This window comes from Rana temporaria, chromosome 7 (assembly GCF_905171775.1).
Source record: "Rana temporaria chromosome 7, aRanTem1.1, whole genome shotgun sequence".
Lineage (NCBI taxonomy): Eukaryota > Metazoa > Chordata > Amphibia > Anura > Ranidae > Rana > Rana temporaria.
The window spans coordinates 22,485,045-22,510,027 of record NC_053495.1 but is presented as its reverse complement, the minus strand read 5'-3'; the positions used below and the strand labels follow the sequence as shown (position 1 = coordinate 22,510,027).

At 48.4% G+C, this 24,983-nt stretch overlaps 1 protein-coding gene across 1 annotated transcript in view; it reads left to right on the top strand.

The window, feature by feature from the left end:
• The window catches only part of GXYLT2 (glucoside xylosyltransferase 2), a 65,793-nt gene extending 52,423 nt beyond the window's left edge, over nucleotides 1-13,370 (top strand). The window contains exons 5-7 of the mRNA XM_040360998.1: nucleotides 5,828-5,951; nucleotides 6,531-6,703; nucleotides 12,481-13,370. Coding sequence (XP_040216932.1) covers nucleotides 5,828-5,951; nucleotides 6,531-6,703; nucleotides 12,481-12,663 — 480 coding nt within the window. The 3' untranslated portion in view covers nucleotides 12,664-13,370. The remainder of the gene's footprint in view (nucleotides 1-5,827; nucleotides 5,952-6,530; nucleotides 6,704-12,480) is intronic.
• The last annotated feature ends 11,613 nt before the right edge of the window (nucleotides 13,371-24,983 follow it).

Sequence of the window (24,983 nt, the reverse complement as noted above, 5' to 3'; positions counted from 1 at the left end):
TTGGCCGGTTCAACAGGAATTTCGATCCGTGTACGGTCAGCTTTAGATGTATGGTTTGTAAGGGAGATACTGCCCTAGATATTGTTTGGGAAAGTAGATGGTGTTGGACACAAGGGTTGCCCTATTGTTGTTGCCATTGAATAGAATGATGATTTTGGTACAAATTGTATGTTAAAGTGGTTGTAAACCGTTTATAACCACTTTTACCTACAGGTAACCCTAGATTAACGCTTGCCTGTAGGTGCTCGCAATATCTCCTAAACCTCCACAGTTTAGGACATATTTACAATAATAACGGGCGCCGATGTCTAAGGCGCATGCACACTTTAGAAACGGCGCGTCGTGACTGGCGGCTTCCGCACGCATGTGCAGGAGTGACATCATAGCGGCTCCGGGCCAATCACAGTGCCAGAGCCACGATACCCGGAAGTAACCCCCGTGAGAGATGTTGGCCGCCCGAGCGGTGTACGAGGACGGCTGCGGGGGCTTCCATCTGAGGTGAGCATTACATAATGAGCTAGTATGCTAGGCATGGTGCCGGGTTTGGTGAGGTACACTGCGTACATGGTTTGGGGGGGGTTCGCTGCGTACAGAGTTCAGGGGTGTGCTGCATACAGAGTGCAGAGTTCCGGGGTGCGCTACGTACAGGGGTGCACTTTATACACGGTGCAGGGTTCAGGGGTGCGCTGTGTACGAGGTTGCGCTGTGTGCAGAGTTTGGGGGTGCGCTGCGTACATGGTTCAGGGGTGTGCTGCGTACATGGCGCAGGGTTCGGGGGTGCGCTGCGTACATGGCGCAGGGTTCAGGGGTGCGCTGCGTACATGGCGCAGGGTTCGGGGGTGCGCTGCGTACATGGCGCAGGGTAGAGGGGTGCGCTTCGTACATGGTGCAGGGTTCAGGGGTGTGCTGCGTACATGGCGCAGGGTTCAGGGGTGTGCTGCGTACATGGCGCAGGGTTGAGGGATGCGCTAAGTACATGGCGCATTGTTCAGGGGGGGCTGCGTACATGGTGCAGGGTTTGGGGGGGTTCTCTGCGTACAGAGTTCAGGGGTGTGCTGCGTACAGAGTGCAGAGTTCCGGGGTGCGCTGGGTTCAGGAGTGCGCTACATACAGGGGTGCACTTTATACACAGTGCAGGGTTCAGGGGTGCGCTGTGTGCAGGGTTTGGGGGTGCGCTGCGTACATGGCGCAGGGTTTGGGGGTGCGCTGCGTACATGGCGCAGGGTTTGGGGGTGCGCTGCGTACATGGCGCAGGGTTTGGGGGTGTGCTGCGTACATGGCGCAGGGTTTGGGGGTGCGCTGCGTACATGGCGCAGGGTTTGGGGGTGCGCTGCGTACATGGCGCAGGGTTTGGGGGTGCGCTGCGTACATGGCGCAGGGTTTGGGGGTGCGCTGCGTACATGGCGCAGGGTTTGGGGGTGCGCTGCGTAAATGGCGCAGGGTTCGGGGGTGTGCTGCGTACATGGCGCAGGGTTCATGGGTGCGCTGCGTACATAGCACAGGGTTCATCTCTCTTTCACAGGCTGTCCACATCTTGCTTCCACTTCCCCCAGGGCGTGAGGGCGACATGAAATGGCCTGTCCGGATTCAGCTTACACACCTTGTGTTTGACACATACGGTTTCACCACAAATAAAAGCTGATCATAGAGAAAACAAACGGCGCTTCAGGTCAGTCCGCTGTTCCACCGCCACTCACACTAACAGGTGCTGGCCGTGTCGGCAGCAGTCTTAATGGAGCGAAGGAAAATCTGGTTGGCCGCACATTCGATAAAATCACCTTTTATTAATGATTCTTCATTCTAAAAAACATCTCCAGGAAACATAATGGGGAATACAGCAAACCCAGCTAACGCGTTTCACGCTCAATCAGCGCTTAATCATAGCTCTAGGAGTTGTGAAAAGCGCTGATTGAGCGTGAAACATGCTGGCTGGATTTGCTGTATTCCCCGTTATGTTTTGTGGAGACGGTTATTATATAAAGAATCGTTAATAAAGGTGATTTTATCGGATGCGCGGCCAACCAGACTTTCCATTGCTCCAAAAGCAGATATTTGCGATGGGAGGGGACTTTTTTTGTGAAGGGAAATGGTGCTAGTTGGGATATTGGGGGGAGGGGTGGCATATGTGCTAGGAGGAGAAATTTGGGGAGTTATGCTAGGGGTGGTGATTTGTGGGGAGAATTGTGTTAAGAGGAGGGATGGGGGAAGACGATTTGTGCCAGAAGTGGGATTTTTTTGAGGGGTTTGTCCTAGAAAAGGTAATATGGTGGAGGGGAGGGGATATGTGCTAGGAGGGGGAATTTTTGGGGGAAAGGGGCTTTGTGGTAGTATGTTTTGTTTTTTTTGGGGGGGGGGGGCGCATTCGTGCTAGGAGGTGAGATTTTTGGGAGGTGTGCTAGGGGTGGTGATTTGGGGAGATTTGTGTTGAGAGGAGGGTTGGGGGGAAGAGGATTAGTGCTAGGAGGGGGATTGTTTTGGGGGGGGGAGCTGGCCTAGAAAAGGTAATATGGTGGAGAGGAGGGGGGATTCTTTTTTTGGGATGAGGATTTGTAGTGGTAGGAATGTTAGGGGGGGATTTGTGCTAGGAGGAGACATTTGGAGAGATGTGGTGATTTGAAGGGGGGGGGGGCTAAAGGATTTGTTAGGAGGGGTTATTTTTAGGGGGGCTTGCCCTCCTAAAAAAGGTAATATGGTGAAGGGGAGGGGAGGGGAGGGGATTTGTGCTGGAAGGGGATTAGTGCTAGTAGGGATATGGGGGGGGGGCAGATTTGTGCTAGGAGAAATTTGAGGAGGGGTGGTGATTTGGAGGGGGGATGTGTGATCAGAAGAGGGATGGGGGGGGAAAGGATTCATGCTAGGAGGGGGAGTTTGGGGGGGGGGGTTGTCCTAGAAAAGGTAATATGGTGAAGGGGAGGGGAGGGGATTTGTGCTGGAAGGGGATTAGTGCTAGTAGGGATATGGGGGGGGGGGCAGATTTGTGCTAGGAGAAATTTGAGGAGGGGTGGTGATTTGGAGGGGGGATGTGTGATCAGAAGAGGGATGGGGGGGGGGAAAGGATTCATGCTAGGAGGGGGAGTTTGGGGGGGGGGGGGGTTGTCCTAGAAAAGGTAATATGGTGGAGGGGAGGGGATTTGTGCTGGACGGGGATTAGTAGTAGGGATATTGGGGGGGGGGCATTTGTGCTAGGAGGGGAAATAATGGGGGGGTGGATTTGTCATAGGATGGAGGATTGGGGGAGCGACGTTTATCCTTGGAGAGGAAAGTTTAAGGGCAGAGGATTTGTGCTAGGAGGAGACATTTGGGCAGATGTGGTAGGTGTGGTGATTTGGAGGGGGGGATTTGTATTGAGAGGAGAAATGGGGAGGGGGAAGATTTGTGCTAGGAGGGGGAATATTTGGGGGTCTGTCCTAAAAAAGGTAATATGGTGGAGGGGATTTGTGCTGGAAGGGGATTAGTGCTAGTAGGGATATGGGGGGGGGGGGGGTGTTATAGGAGGAGGAATTTAGGGAGGTGTAGGGGTGGTGATTTGGAGGGGGGGCGGTTTGTGTTGAGAGGAGGGATGGGGGGGAAAGGATTTGTGCTAGGAGGGGGAATTTTTGGGGGGTTTGTCCTAGAAAAGGTAATATGGTGGAGGAGATTTGTGCTGGAAGGGGATTAGTGCTAGTAGAGTATTGGAGGGAGGGACCATTTGTGCTAGTAGGGCAAATATTGGGGGGGGGGGGGGGGATTTGTGATAGGATGGAGGATTGGGGGGAGGGATTTTTATCCTTGGAGAGGAAGTTTAAGGGTAGAGGATTTATGCTAGAAAGTGGGGATTTTGTAATAGTGTTGGGAGCATATGCGGAATAAGAGGATTTCAGCTGATGGGGGTGTAGGGGGGGGGGATTTGTGCGGAGAGGGGGGATTTCAGCAGGGGGTGTTGGATTTGTACAGGGAGGAGAAGGAGGGGGAGGGGCATAATGCTCATACATCTTGGGAGGACATGTCCACCCTCCGCTCTCAATGACCTTGTCCCAGCTCTGGTCCATTCTCATGAAGCTGAAGATTTTTAATTTGCATCCACCAAATACTCGCTTCTCTTCTCCTGTGGATACCTTTTAGGAATAGGGAGGGGGAGGGGGAAGAAGGCGGCGGCGGCGAGAGTTCTTGGCGGTCTTCAGAGTAATCACTATAATGGAGCTGTAATTCCTGATGACACCCGCTGATGGAGCTTGTCCCGCACACTGTAGATCACCCTCTGCTTAGCGCCAGTCCTCAGTGCTGCACAGTGACAGCCGCGTTCCGGATCACCGCCGTCCCTTCTCAAGGAGACGGGCAGAAACATGGATGTCTCCAGACAACAATGGGGCGGCGTACAACGTTTAGCGCCGTTCTTGTTATTTATTGCGACACACAAGATAATCGCTTCCTGATTGTGCCTGATGGGAAATAACGGTGTAAATCCATCACAAAACTGGGGGCCGCCGCAGTCTTTAAATTTAAAGGGACACAAAGCTTTAACCACTTCAGCCCGGGAAGGATTTGCCCCCTTAATGACCAGGACATTTTCTGCGATACGGCACTGCGTCGTTTTACCTGATAATTGCGCAGCCGTGCGACGCTGTACCCTGAGAAAATGTACCGTATATACTCGAGTATAAGCCGACCCGAATATAAGCTGAGGCACCTAATTTTACCACCAAAAACTGGGAAAATGTATTGACTCAAGTATAAGCCGAGGGTGTCCATCTGCATGCCCCACAGTGGCCGTGCCTGTCTGTGCCTGTGCCCGCGCCTCACTGTGCCCGTGCATAACTGTGCCTGTGTCCGCTCCTCACCGTGCCCGCGCCTCACCGTGCCCATGCCTCACTGCAGGGCCGATTCCGCCCTATAGGCTCACTATGCAAGGCGCTTAGGGCCCCGCAAAGCTGCGAAGGGCCCCCAAAATTACTAGAGGCCCTGCCTAGAGAGAAGTCATTTTCACCCCCTCACCCCGCTTCTCAACTCGCTGGCGGCATGGGAGAAGAGGTAAGAAGTCAGCACCCCCCCCCCCCCCCCCCCCCCCCGCTTCTCAATTTAATGTAAGATGTCATTTCCGACAGCAGAACACCCCCTCCCCCCGCTTCTCAACTTTCTTTAATGTGACATGTCACTGTCGTCAGCGCCCCCCGCTTCTCATTTTTAATGTGCCAGGTCATTTTGCTTAGGGCCCCAGGGAGGTCAGGATCGGCAATACCTCACTGTGCCCATGACTAGACTGACGTTTAACATGGGAGTCTATGGAAGGGGTGCCCGGGTTTGAAAAATCGGTGCTCCCCAGCCGTAGGTTTCCCAGACAACAAACTTTGCACACTTATAGAGGGGAAATGGGGCTACACGTGTGCCAAGTTCCGGATCCTGGGGACCTAGGACCGGCCGGTACCAGGTCCCCAAATTCACCAGAGAAATTACCATTTAACATGGGAGTCTATGGAAGGGGTGCCCGGCTTTGAAAAATCGGTGCTCCCCGGCCATAGGTCTCCTGGACAAGAAACTTTGCACACTTGTAGAGGAAGAGTGGGGCTACAAGTGTGCCAGTACCGGGTCCCCAAAGTCCGGGAGATCAGGCGCAAAAATGTGACTCGAGTATAAGCCGAGGGGGGCATTTTCAGCACACAAAAAAATGTGCTGAAAAACGTATACTCGAGGTATATACGGTATGTTCTTTTTTTTCCGACAAATAAAGCTTTCTTTTTGTGGTATTTAATCACATCTGCGTTTTTTTTTTTTTTTTGCAAAATTCTAATTGTAGCAAACTTTTGTGATTTGCCCACAGCTCCGCTATAACATGAAATGTATTTATTTTCAGAACAATATGATCCCAGCTGGTTTGACCTGGGAAGAGATGCTTCACCCATTGTACCAAAAATATAAAAACTACATCACGTGGGGAGACCAGGACTTGCTGAACATTATTTTCTCCTTTAACCCAGGTATGACTTGTGTAATAAGAAAACAAGGTAGGCTTTGATCTCAGATGTTAAAGCGGATGTGCCACTAAACAAATATATTAAAAGCCAGCAGCTACAAATACTGCAGCTGCTGACTTTTAATATAAGGACACTTACCTGTCCTGGAGTCCAGCGGTGATCGCAGCAGATGACGAGCCGATCGCTCGTCACCCTGCTGCTCCCCCCTCCATCCACGGTGAGGGAACCAGGAAGTGAAGCTCTCCGGCTTCACTGCCCGGTTCCCTACGGCGCATGCGCGAGTCGCGCTGCGCCCGCCGATTGGCTCCCGCTGTGTGCTGGGAGCAGAGTGTTCCCAGCATACAACGGGGGACGGACGGGAAGGGGAAAAAAAACCCGTCCTTTGCCCGTATCGTAGGGCCGGAAGTGGGTGCAGATACCTGTCTGTAGACAGGTATCTGCACCCCCCTCCCCCCTGAAAGGTGTCAAATGTGACACCGGAGGGGGGGAGGGTCCCGATCAGCGGGACTCCACTTTAGAGTGGAGATCCGCTTTAACTGAGATTAACGTTTTCATCCCCTAAATGTTTTTTTTCTTTTTCAGAGAACCTGTATGTATTCCCATGTCAGTGGAATTATAGGCCGGACCACTGCATGTATGGCAGCAATTGTAAGTCTGCAGAAGAAGACGGTGTGTCCATTCTTCATGGCAACCGAGGGGTGTACCATGACGACAAACAGCCAGCATTCAGAGCCTTCTATGAAGTCTTACGAGATGTAAGTATTGCTTTAAATGTCTCCAATCGATGAAAGGCTCTAGCGTTTGGCTACAGCTCCAAATTTCTTCTCATCCTGTTTTTATCAATTAAAGCGGATCTCCACTCTAAAGTGGAGTCCCGCTGATCGGCACCCTCCCCCCCTCCGGTGTCACATTTGACACCTTTCAGGGGGGAGGGGGGTGCAGATACCTGTCTACAGACAGGTATCTGCACCCACTTCCGGCCCTACGATACGGGCAAAGGACGGGTTTTTTCTCCGCTTCCCGTCCGTCCCCCGTTGTATGCTGGGAACACTCGGCTCCCAGCACACAGCGGGAGCCAATCGGCGGGCGCAGCGCGACTCGCGCATGCGCCGTAGGGAACCGGGCAGTGAAGCCGGAGCGCTTCACTTCCTGGTTCCCTCACCGTGGATGGAGGGGGGAGCAGCAGGGTGACGAGCGATCGGCTCGTCATCTGCTGCGATCACCGCTGGACTCCAGGACAGGTAAGTGTCCTTATATTAAAAGTCAGCAGCTGCAGTATTTGTAGCTGCTGGCTTTTAATATATTTTTTTAGTGGCACATCCGCTTTAAGAATACAGCCACACATCACTGCTCACCAGTGAGGTCGCACACCATAGTTCTGGGTCAGTGGGAGGTGGTAGGGGGCTGAGTATGCCATCAGGGGCTGAAGGCTTTATTTGCAATCTAGAATTCTTTGGGGTTCTCTAATGTAGCCAGTCGCATTTGCGACTGGGTCCCTTCTGTCATACCACTGTGGGGGGGCCCCCCAAGACCCGGCATCTTCCCCTGCACCCCTGGCTGGCCATTTGGAGTGCGGTGGGGAAAGGTGGAAGGCGGCGAACGGCAGCTCTATGGTGCCTGTGTGGGCGGCGGGATCTTCCTGGGGCTTGTGGTACTCTCTCGAGTGCAGAGGCGGCTCTAGGCTTTGTGAGGCCTTAGGCAAAACTTGACATGGGGCCCCACTCACGCCCATGATGGGAAAAATAATTCAAGGACGAGAGCCTCTTCCCCACAACCCTGTCTGGTGGTTGTGGGGGTCTTCGGGCAGGGGGCTTATCAGAATCTGGAAGCCCCCTTTAACAAGGCGGCCCCCAGATCCTGCTCTTTAATAACTAAGGGGCGGGGCCACCCGCTGATGTCACCTGGTGAACCCGCCCCCTTGTGACATCAGTGACTGAGGGCATGCTGGGTCATTGACATCACAAGGGATGGTGTCACTGATATTCACTGGTTGTTAGGGACACTGGCAGCCCCGCTTCTGAGACAGGGCTCTTAACGCTGCCTGAGCACAGCAGCGTTAAGGTCCCCTGTTCCTTAAAACTGGGGTAATGCATTGGGTAAGTTAGGCGGGGGCGAGGCCCCTGTGAGTTTGAGGCCTTAGGCGACCGCCTAATTAAAGAGCCGCCTCTGCTCGAGTGTCAGTGTATACAGTGGAGAGGAGAGGGACCCGGGCAGGTATCACTTTCACTCTGCTTGTACACTGTTGCTGATGCCCGGGTCAGAGGCCCCTCCCCTCTCTGCTGTATACATTCGGAGAAGAACTACTAGCTCCCGGGAGATCCCCCTGCCTGTGGACACCATAGAGCTGCCGATCGCCGCCTCCCATCCCCACCAGCCAGGTACAGGGGAACCTCTGCAAGGGGAGGAGTCAGCTGTTTGGGGACCCTGATGTAGGGGGGAGGCTTTCTGGGGACACTAATGTAAGGAAGGGGCTCTGTGGGAACACTAATGTAAGAGGGAAGACTCTCTGGGCAAACTAATGTAAGGGCGGGCTCTCTGGGGACCCTTGTGTAAGGGGGGGGGCTCTCTGGGGACCCTGATGTAAGGGGGGGGGCTCTCTGGGGGATCCTGATGTAAGTAGGGAAGCTCTCTGGGGACGCTGATGTAAGTAGGCAGGCTCTCTGGGGACCCTGATGTAAGTAGGAAGGCTCTCTGGGGACCCTGATGTAAGTAGGGAGGCTCTCTGGGGACCCTGGTGTAAGGGGGGGGCTCTGTGGGGACCCTGATGTAAGGGGGGGCTCTCTGGGGACCCTGATGTAAGTAGGGAGGCTCTCTGGGAACCCTGATGTAAGTAGGCAGGCTCTCTGGGGACCCTGATGTAACTAGGGAGGCTCTCTGGGGACCCTGGTGTAAGGGGGGGGCTCTCTGGGGACGCTGATGTAAGTAGGCAGGCTCTCTGGGGACCCTGATGTAAGTAGGGAGGCTCTCTGGGGACCCTGGTGTAAGGGGGGGGGGGTTTTGGGGACTCTGGTGTAAGGGGGGGCTCTGGGGACCCTGGTGTAAGGGGGGGCTCTCTGGGGACCCTGGTGTAAGGGGGGGCTCTCTGGGGACTCTGGTGTAAGGGGGGGCTCTCTGGGGACTCTGGTGTAAGGGGGGGCTCTCCGGGGACCCTGATGTAAGTAGGGAGGCTCTCTGGGGACCCTGATGTAAGTAGGCAGGCTCTCTGGGGACCCTGATGTAACTAGGGAGGCTCTCTGGGGACCCTGGTGTAAGGGGGGGGCTCTCTGGGGACGCTGATGTAAGTAGGCAGGCTCTCTGGGGACCCTGATGTAAGTAGGGAGGCTCTCTGGGGACCCTGGTGTAAGGGGGGGGGGGGTTTTGGGGACTCTGGTGTAAGGGGGGGCTCTGGGGACCCTGGTGTAAGGGGGGGCTCTCTGGGGACCCTGGTGTAAGGGGGGGCTCTCTGGGGACTCTGGTGTAAGGGGGGGCTCTCTGGGGACTCTGGTGTAAGGGGGGGCTCTCCGGGGACCCTGATGTAAGTAGGGAGGCTCTCTGGGGACCCTGATGTAAGTGGGGGATCCGCACTCACATCAGGGTCCCCCGGATATGTAACGATATATATACACACACACACGTATGTTATATACATGTGTATGCCCGCCCAAATGTATGACTTTTTTTACTTAACTGGTATGGGCCATAGCCCGAGATCTTTTGTAGACCTAGCAACAACCCTAGTTGGGGGCCCTTCATAGTTTCTTGCACCGGGGCCCTGAAGATTCTAGTTACGTCACTGAATGTAGCCACCACATCTAAGATCATATATCACATTTTTGCTTTAATTCCCCCTTTAACTTTAATCATTTGACCACAGGAAGACTTTTAAAGTCTTTGATTTCCCTGTAGAATAATGTTCCTAAGATTTTAATTCTCAGTACTTTAATGGTTATGTGAAGCAGAACGTTTTATAACCGCTGTTCTCACAACAACTGTCCCTGAAGCCAAGGTAATGATTACCTTCTTCCTACCTGTTATCATAACCTGCACTGTACAGAAGTTGATACTCTCCTTTCGGTTTCTTTCTCTGTGAGGCCTCTTGTCTTGTCCTGTGACCCCTCACCTTAAAGCAGAGTTCCACCCAAAACTGGAACTTCCATTTTAAGTGCTGGTGACCCCCTGACATGCCACATTTTGCATGTCATTTTTCCTCCCCTGGCTCTGCGGCGCCGGAAGGAAGATCGCCTATCCCCCCTCTCTCCCTGCAATCTTCTGGGACATGTCACAGGTCCCAGATAATTGCCCAGCCATTCGCAGTGCGCGCCCAGGCTGTGAAGCTACAGCCGGGTGCCCACCGTTAAAATGCCGGCGCCGCGGAGAAGAGGGGAAGAGAAGCGAGGTTACCTGCACCCGCATCGCTGGACTTTTAATATTTTTATTTTTTTCAGCGGACCTCCACTTTAATACACCCCATGCATTAAGGTGAAAAAACTTCTGGCAGTCACCAGCCCACTAGCCCCCCTGTTTTACTCACCTGAGCCCCTTCATTCACTCGGTGGAGATGCACTCTCCCTCTCTGCATGGGGTCCTGGCTCTTGATTGGATAGATTGATAGCAGCACAGCCATTGGCTCCCGTTGCTGTCAATCAAATCCAATAACGCGGGCGCCAGGGGGCGGGTCCGAGTCCGGCATTCGTGTCTATGAACACAGATGCTGGACTCGGAAGCACGCCCGCAAGGTAACCTCCCCCGGAGAGCGCTTCTCCTAGGGGGTTATCTGATGCGAGGAGCCAATAACTCCTCCCCAGCAGGCTGACTGTGAGTATATGTAGGAGGCCTGCCCCCTGCCAATACTAGTTGGGGATTGGTCAGGGCTCCTCACATGTACTCCATGCCACTCCAACTCTCAGTCCTGCCCCTCTTCCAGAAAATTCTCACTGAAAGCAGGGGAGGCGCCCAAGAGCTGAAGCAAATGTCAATCACACCCACTGCTACACTAACCACTCCCTGCCCCCCAGATCAAAAACAAACTGGCCTAGCTCGCAAAATAGGCCTGTTTAAGTTTACCTGCGCAGGCAGAACCTTAAACACTACACGTCTAGCACCTACCTATGGTATAGGGTGCTAGATAGATGGATATATTATATATACCGTATATACTCGAGTATAAGCTAAGTTTTTCAGCTCTTTTTTTTAGGGCTGAAAATACCCCTCTCAGCTTATACTCGAGTCAGTACCTGAATTCTTGACAGTCGTCCATTTTTTAAAAGTCGCGGCTTCCTCCTGGCATTCCGTTCCGTGATAGGCATTTGACACTGTGTTATGCCTATCACGGAGGTCCACTCATCCTCGGACAGTTTCCCAGCAGACACTGTGTTCAGTGTTCCGCCAATTGCGGACGTCCTCTTGTTCGAGGATTAAAGAATGTCCGTGATTGGCGGAACACTGAACACGGGGCCAGATCCACAAATATCGGGCGTAACTTAACTTTTCTCATTTAAGTTACACTGCCGCAAATTGGCCAAGTTAGTGCCCGATCCACAAAGCACTTACCTTGAAATTTGCGGCGGTGTAACTTAAATGTGGCCGGCGCAAGGCGTGCCGAATCTAATGGGGCGAGTCCCATTTAAATTAGGCGCGCTCCCGCGCCGGACGTACTGCGCATGCTCCGTCGGGTAACTTACCCGACGTGCATTGCGCTAACAGACGTCGCTCCGACTTCATTTTCTTAGATGGTAACGTAAATGGCGTCCAGCTTCATTCACTGACGTCTTACGCAAACGACGTAGAGTTTGAATTTTCAACGCGGGAACGACGGCCATACTTAATAGGGCTTAGTCAAATAGGACTCAGCCCTATTTTTACATAGCGTAACTCGACGTAAACGACGTAGATTTAGAGCGACGGGCCCGTCGGAGCGTTCGTGGATCGCCGTAAGTGTTCATTTGCATATTCTACGCCGGCCGCAATGGCCTCGCCACCTAGCGGCCGGCCTAGAATTGCATCCTTAGGATCCGACAGTGTAATTCAATTACACATGTCGGATCTTCTGTCTATCTCTTGGAAACTGATTCTGTGGATCAGTTCCAAAGATAGAAACAGGTATACAACGGCGTATCAGGTATACGCCGTTGTATCTCTTTTGAGGATATGGCCCAGAGTGTCTGCTGGGAAACTGAGTCCGAGGATGACCAGACCTCCGTGATAGGCGGAACACAGTGTCAAATGCCTATCACGGAACGGAATGCCAGGAGGAACCCGCGACTTTTAAAAAATGGACGCCTGTCAAGAATGCAGGTACTCGGGCATAGTGAGACTGTAATGGGCACAGTGAGGTTGATTACTTGCTTCTTTCCACAATCTTGTGTGATTACCTTTGTAAACTATTACTTTACCTTTTTAATGATTAAAAGAGCAATAGAAAATAAAGAATGCATAGAGAAGATTGAAATAAATGTATTGCACAAACATTGGGCCGTGATTTTGCATATTTTTATTAAATTTTTTCATGGGTGTCTCTCTCCTTGTTCCTAACCTTCCTCCTCTTCCCATACAGTACCCATTTGATGGAAACCTCTACCAGGAAATGTATTACCCGCTGCAGTCCAAGTTCCTGGCGAGTGTCCACACTCTCTGCGGCCGAATCCCCCAGGTGTTCCTAAAGCAGATTGAGCTGACCATGAAGAGAGTCTACGAAAGGCGAGTGATTGTCTACGCTGGGTCGCGCGGAAGGGGATGAAGATTCTGTTGGGATGAATACCTTGAATATTTCCTGGATGAAATCTGTAAAAATCCAAAAAAAAAAACCTTGGACGCTATTTAAATAAAGTTTGACATGGACAAGGTTTTTATTGTTGGATGCAAAGGGAAAAACTATGCAAACGTAACAGCGCCATTTTGGATCACAGTATTCGAAAGCTTAGATGGACCAATGAGAAGATGTAAGGCGGAGTGACCTCAAGCCCTGGGCAGGAGCCGGTGCATTTAGTATACCAAAAAAAACAAAAACTTTTTGTAATAATTTTACATTTTTTTATAACGCAGAATGGATATATTTTATTTCTTTGTAAGAAATGTGATGCTTCTTTTTTTATAACTGGGGGATCTTTGCTGTGTCCTTCAGAACTGTGGTATGCTTCAAACCGACAGTGCTTCTGGTCTCAATGTACTGTATGGTTGTTGGCCCCGTGTCTTCTAGACCATTGGTTACAAGTTGCATCTTATTAGTCAAGTAGTGGCGGCATCAAATGCTGCACATTGCCCATGGTGTGCCTCCTCTCCTGTACAGGGGATATTAAAGGAATAGATTAAAATTGTGCTAGAGACCATCCTTGTTTAAAAGTTGTTTATCTCGGACTGTGATTTTGCATCTTTGGGTTGGGAGTGTTTTTTGTTAAAGCAGGGGTAGCTGCTAAACAGGGTGGATAAAAATCGATGATAAAAAAATAAAGATTTTTTCGATTTATATCAGATTATTTTGATTTGAAATCAGATTATTTTGATTTGAAATCAGATTATTTTGATTTGAAATCAGATTATTTTGATTTGAAATCAGATTATTTTGATTTGAAATCAGATTATTTTGATTGAAATCCGATTTTTTTGGGGATTTGAAATCCGATTATTTTGATTTGAAATCCGATTATTTTGATTTGAAATCCGATTATTTTGATTTGAAATCCGATTTTTTTGGGGATTTGAAATCAGATTTTTTTTTATTTGAAATCCGATTTTTTTGATTTGAAATCCGATTATTTTGGGGATTTGAAATCCGATTATTTTGGGGATTTGAAATCCGATCATTTTGGAGGATTTGAAATCCGATCTTTTTGGAGGATTTGAAATCCGATCTTTTTGGAGGATTTGAAATCCGATCTTTTTGGGGGATTTGAAATCCGATTTTTTGGGGGATTTGAAATCCGATTTTTTGGGGGATTTGAAATCAGATTATTTTGATTTGAAATCAGATTATTTTGATTTGAAATCAGATTATTTTGATTTGAAATCAGATTATTTTGATTGAAATCAGATTCTTTTGATTGAAATCAGATTCTTTTGATGGATTTGAAATCAGATTTTTTTTAGATTTAAATCAAATTTATTTTAATAAAATTATTTTGGAGTAAAAATCTATCTAAAGATAGCTTTCTATTTAAGAAGCATTAATAATTTAGTTTATTCAGCATGAAATGGAGTTTAATTGTGTATCGTGAGGCTTTATATTCAGCATAATGTACATTTTTGGTAAACTCGTTCAATAATTCCAAGGTGAGATAACACATACCTCCCAACTGACCCTGATTTTGAAGTACTGTCCCTGATTTGTATCAGTGTCCCTCTTTCCTCCTCATTTGTCCCTCATTTTGGTCTGATCTATATAGGTGTATATAGAATGCACTATTTATCTATCAAAAAGCATACCTTGCAACTTTTTAAAAGTACACTGCGGGACATTCATGTTGTTGAGTGGGGGGTGCCAAGTTGTTGTCGTCTTACCTCCTCCTCCCGCTGCCTCCACTGGCTCCTCTTCCAGTGCGGGAAAATTGCCGCTATCGGGACTGCGGGAAGACAATGTCTATGCGGGAAAGTCCTGCAGAATCCATGCAGGTTGGGAGGTATGCAAAAATTGTTTCCCAGTGCTAAACCTTTCATCCAATTTTTAAATTGCTGCATTTGTAAATTCCAATAGCCAATATAAAGGAATATTAGTAGTAAAAAAAGCCCTTGTGGGTTTAACTAAACTTTTTTTTGTACAATTCACCTTTAAGGAGGTGTAACAGGGGGTGTGTCCTATGCCTACATGCCTTTGCTTTTGGGTGTCCCTCATTCCCCTTTTAGAAAGTTAGGAGGTATGGTAACGTGCACTGCATTGATGCATTCGCACAATTTCACAGTAACCATGAGATAAAACAAAGTTCAGGAATATTCATTTATCCCATTGTTTTGCTAATCTACGTACACTACAAACTGTATGATTGTTTGAAGAAAAATGCATCTGTACCAGGCTCTAAGTGTGAGGAGGAAAGGCAAGCAGTAAAAATGAAAGTGAAACTTTCCAAGCAGCTTATGAACCTTGTGATCTTTCTGCACATAGCTTGAAGTGCTTTATTCCTCCCTTGAGGCACAAAATGGCAGCGGGCCGTAAAACACCCAGTTTGGGAATATTTACTAACCTGACAGCTTATTGTTATAAATAGGAAACCTTCATTTTGTTTGCAACTAAAGATTCTAACTACCATCAAGAAGGAGTCCTTACATTTAGGCTGGGTTCACATTATTGCGAATTGGATGCATGGTTTCCCCGCATCCAGTTTGCATGTCTGGAGAGTGTGACCGGCTCTCTATGCAAATTGCACAGGAGTCCTGTGCGTCTTCTGGTCTGTTTTAGGGCCGAATTTAGGCTGAAATTGGACCTGAAACGGGGAACAGGGACGTACTGGACCCCTGCTGTAAACTGCTCCATGCGGCAGTGTGAGCCCAGCCTTAACCACTTCAGCACCGGAGGATTTCTCATTGACCAGGCCATTTTTTGCGATACGGCACTGCGTCGATTTAACTGACAATTGCGCGGTCGTGTGACGCTGTGCCCAAACAAAATTGACATCCTGTTTTTCCCACAAATAGAGCTTTCTTTTTGTGGTATTTGATCACCTCTGCGGTTTTTATTTTTTGCGCTATAAACAAAAATAGAGCGACAATTTTGAAAAAAACATTTTCTTTTACTTTTTGCTATAATATCCCAATTAAAAAAAAAAATAAAAAAAATCCTCCGTTTGGTCTGATATGTATTCTTCTACATATTTTTGGTAAAAACAATCGCAAAAGGCGTATATTGATTGGTTTGTGCAAAAGTTATAGCGTCTACAAAATAGAGGATAGATTTATGTTGTTTTTATTATTATTATTGTTATTATTATTATTATTTTATTTTGTTACTAGTAATGGCGCAATCTACGATATTTTATTTTTTTTTTAATTGGGACTGCGATATTGCGGCAGACAAATTAGACGCTTTTGACACATTTTTGGGACCATTGACAATTATACAGCCAACAGTGCTATAAAAATGCACTGATTACTGTGTAAATGTCACTGACAGGGAAGGGGTTAACACTAGGGGGCGATCAAGGGGTTAACTTTGTTCCCTCACTGTGTTCTAACTGTAGGGGGGATTGGACTGACTAGGGAAGATGACAGATCGCTGTTCATACTTAGTCTCCTCTCCCTGAAAGAACCGGGATTTGTGTGTTAACACACACGGATCCCGGTTCTCGCTCCGTCACGAGTGATCGTGGGTGCCCCCGGCGGTCATCGTGCCCGCCGGGCACTCGCATCGGCTCTTAGCACACGCACCGCCCCTAGTGGTCAAAAGGTTGAGCGACCCAAGGTAATGTCGTTTCGCCCAGCCATGCCATTCTGCTGCAGTAAAACTGCAAGTGGTTAAAGAGCACCTAAATTTCAAATTTATCATGACAGTGCCTGTTAGCGGACATCCACTCACCTGCTTCCGCCATGTCCCTCACCTTGTTGTGTCACTGCCGCATCACCAGCCGTCCCATTAAAGTAAATGGGACTGTCGGTGAGTCAACAGCGGATCAGAGGAGGAGCCGCTGCGGGACAGAGATGAGTTACTCTTTAAAAATTTTGATTTAAATCAAGCCTTTTTACTAGTGAATTAAATTGTGATTTAAATCAAATCCACCCTGGTGCTAAAGCTATCCCTGACAAAAAAATATATATATATATCTATCTATCTATCTATAATCATGTTTCCCCGAAAATAAGACCTAGCGCTATTTTCCATGAGGGGTGCAATATAAGCCCTACCCCAAAAATAAGCCCTAGTTTTAAAATGCTTGTAAAATCCTATAATCCACTCTCTTACAGTAGTATATAATGTACAATGTGTGTGTTTCCGTAATATAATTGCAAGGAAGAGAGCTCCGGCGGGTCACAGAAGCGCAGATCGGCGCTATAATGAAGGTATTTGGCACAATTATATTACAGAAACTCACACATTGTACATTATATATTGTAGTAGAGTGGATTATAGGATTTAACAAGCACTTTAACTCCGTTCACACTGGGGATTCCTGTCAGGCAGGGGAAGAGAAAATGGCACATTACATGGTAAGACCTACCCTGAAAATAAGCCCTACTGTGTCTTTTGTTGCCAAAACGAATAAAGTAAAACCTTGGTTTGCGAGCATAATTCGTTCCAGAAACATGCTTGTAATCCAAAGCACTTGTATATCAAAGCATTTTTTTTACACGGTATAAAAGAGAAGAGAGGCGCCTCTAAGTGTAGCAATATGTTGCTAAATGTTATACCTTTGATTGAATGTAACCATATTGCTACACTTATCGGCTCCTCTCTTCTCTTTTATACTCAGTTGTGACATGACGCTACTCTTATAGCAAGACATCACTTGCATATCAAGGCAAAATGTAATAAAACATTTTGCTCGTCTTGCAAAACTCTCTCAAACCAAGGTTTTACTGTATAAGACCCGGGCTTATTTTCGGGGAAACACGGTACCTCAGGCTTTAATCATGTGCTTAAAAAAAAAAAAAAACATTGAAATTCATGTGTTTGGTGCCTTGCATCTAGATTAGGGGCTGGGCGCATGGAGTAGGGGGGCGGCACACCCGTGCCCCCCTAATGGATGGGCCGCCACTGCTCTTCAACCTACTGCTTTTCTTCATTATCCTGCCACCAAACTGGCAGAGAGTCGGTGATGAAGTTGTACAATTTAACTGCCGTAAAGAAATGCGCGCTCACAGAATGCGCTGTCCTGCAGGGACGCCGATCACAAAACTGGCTGAACAGAACAACGCGCCCTTTGGCATGTGAGACAAATCACATATATCCAGTACTTTAGTGTGTATTTAACTGCCTGGAGATCCTCTTTAAATGTAACGCGCACTTGGGGCGCGCGATGCAGCCTCTTCCACCAGCGCCGAGTGTCAAGCTGCTTTTTCCCTCGTACAGTTTCATTACTGCCGACTGTCTTGAGTTTTTCCCAGCGTGTAGTAATTGATAGTACTCAGGCTACTGCTGGAAATCCAATACTTTCTCACTTAACCAACTCCACGTGTAATGCTGATCAACTGCATTGTGCCGAAAGGAGGCGAGATGAAAATGTTTTCTGTCAAACGTTCTGATCCGGTGTGAAGGAGGCGAGGGCCCCGCTATCGATTGCCAGGGAGTTGGCACATGCCATTGATGCGTCTACTGCAGCCATACTTCGATGGTAATAGAATAATGCCCGGGGTAATTGCTACACGGGGTCCGTATTCAGCAAAGTACAAACTACAGAGATAAATTACTGCACACCACCCATAGGGAACTAAAGTGTTGTTTCTCCTAAAGGGACAGGATAATGTATTTTCTATCAGCGGATATTTTGTGCTGTCATTGGGACATCTGTCATGTGACTTTAGCATTGCTATACACTTTCTTCTCACATATTTGTAATTGTATTTCAAGTAGTTGTAACCCCTTCCATATACCAAGTGAAGTGACTGGCCTCAGGTGAAGCACAGCGATGAAACCAATCCCCCCCCCCCTACATGAGTTGTACCCATTTACTTACAGCCTTATTTTCGCTACATAAAAGAGAAGAGAGGCGCCTCTAAGTGTAGCAATAAGGTGATAAATGTTGTACCTTCATTAACCACTTGCCGCCCACCAATGACATATTGACGTCGGCAAAGTGGTTGTAGAATCCTGACTGGATGTCATATGACGTCCTCAGGATTCTGAGCCGCTGCGCGCCCCCGGGGGCGTGCATCGCGGCGATCGTTGTTGCAGGGTGTCAGTCTGACACCCCGCAACACCGATCAAGGTAAAGAGTCTCTCACGGAGACTCTTTACCACGTGATCAGCCGTGTCCAATCACGGCTGATCACAATGTAAATAGGAAAAGCCGGTAATCGGCTTTTCCTCACTCGCGTCTGTCAGACGCGAGTAGAGGAGAGCCGATCGGCTGCTCCTGTGACAGGGGGGGTTTGTGCTGATCGATTATCAGCACAGCCCCCCCTCGAGGATGCCCACTGGACCACCAGGGATGCCCACTGGACCACCAGGGATGGCCATATAGACCATCAGGGATAAAAAAAAAAAAAGGATGCCACCCTAGACCACCAGGGATGAGGAGTACACAAAAAATGGATGCCTATCAGTGCTGCAATGGATGCCAATCAGTGCCCACAATGGGCATCACTGATTGGCAGGCATTGTTTGGCACTGATTGGCATCCATTAGTACAACACATACATTAGTGCCCATCCGTGCCGCCTATCGGTGCCCGTCCGTGCCGCCTATCGGTGCCCGTCCGTGCCGCCTATCCGTGCCGCCTATCAGTGCCCATCCGTGCCGCCTATCAGTGCCCATCCGTGCCGCCAATCAGTGCCGCATATTAGTGCCCATCAATGCCACCACATCAGTGCCACCTCATCGTTGCCCATCAGTGTCGCCTTATCAGTGCCGGTCAGTGAAGTACCATCAGTGCCCATCAGTGAAGGAGAAAACGTACTTATTTACAATGTTTTATAACAGAAACATAAAAAAAAAAATTCTAAATGTTCAGTCATTTTTTATTTTTTTTTGCAGAAAATAAATATCCCAGAGGTGATCAAATACCACCAAAAGAAAGCTCTATTTGTGGGTACAAAATGATAAAAATTTAGTTTGGGTACAATGTAGCACGACCGAGCAATTGTCATTCAAATTACAACAGCGCTGAAAGCTAAAAATTGGTCTGGGCGGGAAGGTGTATAAGTGCCCTGTATGGAAGGGGTTAAATATAACCATATTGCTACGGTCGTTTTTTGTGATGAAAAAAAACGACGTTTTAAATCATGAACTAAAACGACATTTTTGAAACATCATTTTCAAAAACGACGTTGCCTACACACCATCGTTTTTTCACAATGCTCTAGCAAAGCGAGGTTACGTTTCACCACTTTTTTCCATTGAACCTCACTTCATGAATGAATGAATGAATGAAAAACTTATAAAGCGCGGCGCATGCGAACTGAATCGCCTCTGGGCGCTAGTTGTTCGTGTCTCATGACATCAGAAGAGCAGAGTTTTGATCTGTCTTCTGAAGGTCAGGTGGTTTTCCTCCAGCCGAATGCTGGTTGGTAAAGCGTTCCATAGTCTAGGACCCTGAAAAGCAAACCTTCTTTCTCCTTTGGACTTGTATTTGGTTTTTGGCACCTTGACCAGATTTTGGTCGGTGGATCGCAGAATGCAATTGGAATTGTGAGGTTCTATCTTGTCGCAAAGATATTGCGGAGCCTTCCCATGGATGCACTTATGTGTAAGGCAGAGTGCTTTGAATGCAATTCTGTCTTTTACGGGCAGCCAGTGAAGGGTTCTCAGTGAAGGTGAGATTGATTCCCATGTTTTTTTCCCAGTCACAAGTCTGGCAGCCGTATTCTGTACGACTTGCAGACGAGCGATTTGGTACTTTGGGAGCCCGAGGTAAAGGGCATTTGCATAGTCCAGTCTGGAATTCACGATTGTTCCCACCACGACTGCTACGTCTTCTTTGGGGGAACTAGCTTCTGGGCATGCGCGGGTTTAAAAACATTGTTTTAAACGTCGTTTTTTGCTACACACGGTAAATTTCTGTGAAACAAAAAACTACGTTTTGAAAAACGACACAAAAAATTCGAGCATGTTCGAATTTTTTTTTGGTCGTTTTTTTGAAGACATAAAACAACGTTTTGCCCACACACGATCATTTTAAATGACGTTTTTTAAAACGTCGGTTTTTTTCATCACAAAAAACGACCGTCTGTACGCGGCATTAGAGGCTCCTCTCTTCCCTTTTTATACTCAGTTGTGACATGACGCTACTCTTAAATCAAGACATCACTTGTATATCAAGGCAACATTTATTAAAACATTTTGCTTGTCTTGCAAAACGCTCTCAAACCAAGGTTACTGTGATTCTGTACTTGCCAAATATGCTGCAGAAATCTCCCTCCACTGAGTCTGGCTTCATCCATTTTAACTGTGGGTACCTTAAAGCTGAGTTCCACCTAAAAATGGAACTTATGCTTTTCGGAAGCCTCCTCCCCCCTCCCCCCCTCCGGTGTCACATTTGCTATCTTTCAGGGAGGTGCAGATACCTGTATAATACAGGCATTTGCACCCACTTCCGGGGAAAGACTCCCACTCTACTTCCTGCCCACCCCCCCCCCCCCCCCCCCCGCTGCCTTCTGGGAAACACACTGGTCCCAGGAGACAGTGGGGACCACTGGGAAGGCGCTGCGCTACTTTTTGATGATCATGTGCTGGTTGGAGCGGAGTGAATATTTCTTCAGTTTTGGGTGCGCATGTGCAGTAGGGAACCGGGCCGCGAAGCGAAGTGTCATTTGGGTTAAGATTTGTCCACTGCAATGTCGCAGTCCTGCTAAAAATCTCAGATCGCTGCCATCTGACAGAAGTGAGTAGAGGAGAGCCAATCAGTGGCTCTCCTGACGGGGGGCCTGCGCTGATTGTTTATCTGTGCAGCCCCCCGCGGATGACCACCAGGATGCCGCCAGGACCACCAGGGATGGCCGCCACACAGGACCACCAGGTATGCCACCCTAGACCACCATTCATATGCCAATCAGTGCCCAGGCAGCTGCCAATCGGTGCCCATTAATAATGCCTGCCAGTGCCACCAGTGATGCCTATCAGTTCATTCTATCAGTGCCACTCATAAGTGCCCATCAGTGTCACTTATCAATGCCCATCAGTGCCACTTAATTGGTGCCACCTCATCAGTGCCCATCAGTGAAGGAGAAAATGTACTTATTTACCAAATTTTATAACAGACAGTGAGAAAAACTTGTATTTTTTTCAAAATTTTCAGTCTTTTTTTATTTGTTTAGCAAAAAATAAAAATCACAGAGGTGATCAAATACCACCAAAAGAATGCTCTCTTTGTGGGAGCGAAATTATAAAAATGTAGTTTGGGTACATTGTACATTTAAAAAGTGACAGCGCTGAACAGGGCCGCCATCAGGGGGGTACAGGCATTACACCTGTAAGGGGCCGATGGTCCCCAGGGGCCTGGCTGGCCCCCCTCCTGTGTTTTTTTTTTTTTTTGCATTACATTTGTAAGGGGCCCGATTGTCCCCAAGGCCCCTAACAGGCCCGGCTGGCCCCCTCCCGTTTTTTTTGCTTTACACCTGTAAGGGGACCCGATGGTCCTGGGGAATGTGTACATGGGTACATTGTACATTTAAAAAGTGACAGCGCTGAACATGGCCGCCATCAGGTGGGTACAGGTGTTACACCTGTAAGGGGCCCGATGGTCCCCAGGGGCCTGGCCCTCCTGTTTTTTTTTTTTTTTGCATTACATCTGTAATGCATCTGTTGAATCTGTAAGGGGACCGGTGGTCCCCAAGGCCTGGCTGGCCCCCTCCCGTTTTCTTTGCATTACATCTGTAAGGGGCCCGATGGTCCCCAGTGCCCCTTACAGGCCCCGGCTGGCCCCCCTCCGGCTACTACTGGGTAGGGAGCGGAGGAAGATCATTCCACCAGGGAAGACAAGGAGATAAGCAGGCAGGCAGCTGACCGGAACTTGAGCCAAGGCAGAAGAACATGCAAGTGGAGCTGAATGGGCATGCACCCGAAACTGAAGAAATATTCCCTCCGCTCCGACCAGCACATGATTATCAGCAAGGGGCACAGATAATGGGAAAAAATACACCCCCCCCCCCAAGCTAGTAGGAGCGGCGTAGCGGGGGGGTGTGATTCAGATTATTTTTTTTAATTCTGCATTGACTGGGCTAGATTCACATAGATTAGCGGATCTTTAGATCCGCGTAATCTATGTGATTTACGATCCGCCGGCGCACTTTTGCGAGGCTAGTGCAGTATTCACAAAGCACTTACCTCCAAACGTGCGCCGGCGGATCGTAACTCCCCCGGCGGCATTCAAATTCCACGGCTAGGGGGAGTGTACAATTTAAATCAGGCGCGTTCCCGCGCCGATTTAACTGCACATGCGCCGCCGGCGTTAATTCCCAGTGCGCATGCTCCAAATGACGTCGCTAGGATGTCATTGTTTTCGGCGGCAACGTAATCTCCGGCCATCCGTATTCCCGACCGACTTACGCAAACGACGTAAAAATTTGAAACTCGGCGCGGGAACGACAGCCATACTTAACATTAGCTACCCCTCATATAGCAGGGGTAACTATCTGCCGGAAAAAGCCGAACGCAAACGACGTAAAAAAAAAAGCGGCGGGCGTTCATTTCTGAATCGGCGGAAATCGGAATTTGCATATTCCTCGTGTAAAAAACCGAAGCGACACCTAGCGGCCGGCGGGATATTGCAGCCTAAGATCCGACGGTGTAAGTCACTTACACCAGTCGGATCTAAGGGAGATCTATGCGTAACTGATTCTTATGAATCAGTCGCATAGATCCGACCGTCGGATCTCAGCGATACGATGGCGTATCAGGAGATCCGCCGGCGTATCTCTTTGTGAATCTGGCCCACTGTCTTTGAAATTGCCCCAGCCCCTGTTCAAATCCAATCCGGGGACAAAACCAGGGACAGACTTGGTCCGGGGACAGTGTCCTCAATCCGGGGACTGTCCCCGGAGACTGGGGATGTCTGGTCACCCTAGTGTAAGGGGCCCCAAAATTTGTGATGGCTGCCCTGGCGCTGAAAGCTGAAAATTGTCCCGGGCAGGAAAATGCAAAAGTGCCCGGTATTGAAATGGTTAAACTGTTACTGGATGCCTTTAAAAGGCGCCTGCATTCATTTCCTGCTTTGAGATCATGTGAGTTCAGCTACACATTTCCCAGGGATACTAATCACATTCCCTGATATACAGATCATCATCGCTAGAGAGGGAATTCTCATACACAGTATATGAAAATAATAACCAAAATACGGAACCGCCAGTAAGAACAAAATGGAAAAGTTGTATATTAAAAATGACTTTGTTGTACTTGTTACAACAATAACCCAAAATGTGTTCTTGCTGAAAATGCGGTAGTTTCCCTTTAAATTGGCGGCTGTATGGTTGAATTGAGTTTGCCCGGTAATAACCGTTCTGGTAAGATCTGCGCTACGCCGCCATCACTATGGCTGGAGGCGGAATGCAAATGAGCGTGTTTCCCCCGCTTTTCCAGGTCGTCTTTATTTTTAGTATCTGCTTGTAGTTCATTGTACTGGAACTGTAAAATAGTCGTCTTTACTTCCAGAGATAATGGTGCACTAAATGTTTATGTCTCCCAGGGAGATAATCAGCGAAACGGCGGAAATACGCTCACTTATTGGCTTGCCAGATGCAACACGTCGTTTGTTATTGCCTTGTGTATCCTTTCTGGCTTTATGACCCCAAAGATTAATTCCTGCTCAAAAAACAATCCTTCACTTCTGACTGGACAATGTTACAGGCGTTCACCCGACGCTGATATTTCTATTATGGGTGGATGCTGATCGGTTAACCACTTCCATACCAGGCACTTACGCCGGAGGTTCTTTACCGAGATCGGAGATGCAGGGTGTCAGACTGACACCCCGCATCACCGATCGCCTCGCTGCGCCCCGAAATCCTGCAGGACGTCCATGAACGTCCAGTCAGGATTTCAAAACCACTTCCCGGACGTAAATCGCCTATAGGCCGGGCGGGAAGTGGTTAAAGCGGTATTAACCACTCGCTTACTGGGCACTTAAACCCCCCTCCTGCCCAGACCAATTTTCAGCTTTCAGCGCTCTTACTCTTTGAACGACAATTGCGCGGTCATACAACACTGTACACACATGACATTTTTATCATATTTTTCCCACAAATAGAGCTTTCTTTTTGTGGTATTTGATCACCTCTGTGTTTTTTTTAATCTTTTGTTAAAAAAATCCAAAACTTTGGAAAAAAAAAATACAACACAGTTGTATATTTTGTTATAAAACTTTGCAAACAGGCAACTTTTCTCCTTCATTGATGTAAGCTAATGAGGCTGCACTGATGGGCACTGGTATGAGGTGACCAGATTTTTAAAATGAAATCCCGGGACATATTTTTTCTTTACTAGTA